Raw genomic sequence first — 1,564 nt, 5'->3', positions numbered from 1 at the left:
TTGTTGAGAACAAAAATTATTGTTTTCAAGGAGACAATCCAAGCAAACTACACAAATTTATGGCAAAACAAAGCAAACATTTCTCCCTCTCCATCCTAGTCTCACCTTGCACCTCAAGAAAATATAAAAAAAAAAAATAAATAAATAACAACCCATTAAGACCGTGCTTCCCTCATGATTTAATTACAATTAAGCATCTGACATCCACTAGATATATATAAATAGTATAACTATAACCTTCCCTTTGAAATAAGGTAACAACATTCAGTTCTCTTCCTCCAAAAGGAAAACAAACCAAGCACTTGTGCTCTCTTGCACCATGGCAAAAGTCCATTCTACCCTTTCCCCTTCTGTTCAAATTTTACAATTCCCTACTTGTTCTTATTCAAGTTATGTGAGCAGAGAAAGAGAGGTTTTCACAATCTGGATGAAATCTCTTGTTCTAAATAGCAGCGGTTGTGCTGTGTATAATTCGAAAGGAGCGCTTGTATACCGTGTCGATAACTACAACTGTAGGTGGAACGGGAAGGTGTACCTCATGGATGTAAGGGGAAAGGTCTTGATCGAGATTTTAAAGAAAGTAAGAAATTTATGTAATTTTTCTCTGTTATTTTGAACTGTAGGCTTCTGGTAAATATTTGTACCGAACGGTGACAGTACTTACTGAGAGACAAAAACAAAGGCATATTTGAAAACATAATTTGCTTATTTGTACTGTACCGGGACTACCAGTACTGGTACAAAGTCAACATATCAAGCATGGCCATGTCAAACATATAAACAAGTGAATTGCACCAATTCTGACAGATGCCCTAAATCTACTACGCCAATTTCGCTAAAAAAATAATATATTTTTTTTATAAATGTGACAGAGCTCGTTGTTTGCAAAATGGGAGGGTTATAGATGGAATGACACAGAGATAAAAGCAAATAGTTGGTTTAAGGTGAAGAAAGCTTGTACAATTTTTAAAAGAGAAACACCATTTTGCAAGTTTTGGAGCGATACCGGTTGCCTTATGAATTACAAAATCGATGGTTTCTATAATAAATCATCCTGCAAGATTTTCGATACTTCCAGTGGACTTGTTGTAGCTGAGGTACCTGTAGTTAATTTTTTCTTCGATTTCACACTGTAGAACAGTTTTCTCTTTTCTGTTTAATACATTAATTTGCCTATGCCACAAATTTTAAAATATGCTGGCATATTTATTATTTAGTAATAGATATCATTTCTTAAAATCCAATATATGAGTTTCCAATTTCATGATTTCAAGTTCTTAAAGCCTACTTAGTATCTTTGTAACCAGAATAGAATTTATTTTTACATAATCTCTAAATTTAATCATTCACTGATCATTTGATGATTTGGTTTCCCCATTATATTGGAACTAATATATATATATATTTTTCATTATTTTAGGTGAAGAGGAAGGTGACAAAATCAGGGATAATTCTAGGAGATGATGTGCTAACTCTGGAAGTAGAACCAAACATAGATCATTCTCTAATTATGGGTCTAGTTCTAGTTTATAGCCTCATGAACCATAGTATATGAGAAAAACTA

General features: G+C 33.2%; 1 protein-coding gene across 1 annotated transcript; it reads left to right on the top strand.

Annotated features, from left to right (window-relative positions):
- The first annotated feature begins 243 nt into the window (after positions 1 to 243).
- LOC144555713 (protein LURP-one-related 3-like) lies at positions 244 to 1,564 on the top strand. Its single transcript, XM_078304118.1, has 3 exons — positions 244 to 580; positions 873 to 1,097; positions 1,421 to 1,564. The coding sequence occupies exons 1-3, from the start codon at positions 320 to 322 to the stop codon at positions 1,553 to 1,555; spliced, it is 621 nt and encodes a 206-aa protein (XP_078160244.1). The 5' UTR covers positions 244 to 319; the 3' UTR covers positions 1,556 to 1,564.

Source organism: Carex rostrata, chromosome 6 (genome assembly GCF_964058835.1).
Source record: "Carex rostrata chromosome 6, lpCarRost1.2, whole genome shotgun sequence".
Classification (NCBI taxonomy): domain Eukaryota; kingdom Viridiplantae; phylum Streptophyta; class Magnoliopsida; order Poales; family Cyperaceae; genus Carex; species Carex rostrata.
This window is presented reverse-complemented; position numbering and strand designations above follow the sequence as displayed.

Bases quoted from the DNA above. Each gene is read 5' to 3' on its own strand.
- LOC144555713 (XM_078304118.1), top strand. From the start codon at position 320: ATGGCAAAAGTCCATTCTACCCTTTCCCCTTCTGTTCAAATTTTACAA. The intron at 581-872 runs GTAAGAAATTTA...TAAATGTGACAG, and splicing joins TGATCGAGATTTTAAAGAAA to AGCTCGTTGTTTGCAAAATG. The intron at 1,098-1,420 runs GTACCTGTAGTT...TCATTATTTTAG, and splicing joins GTGGACTTGTTGTAGCTGAG to GTGAAGAGGAAGGTGACAAA.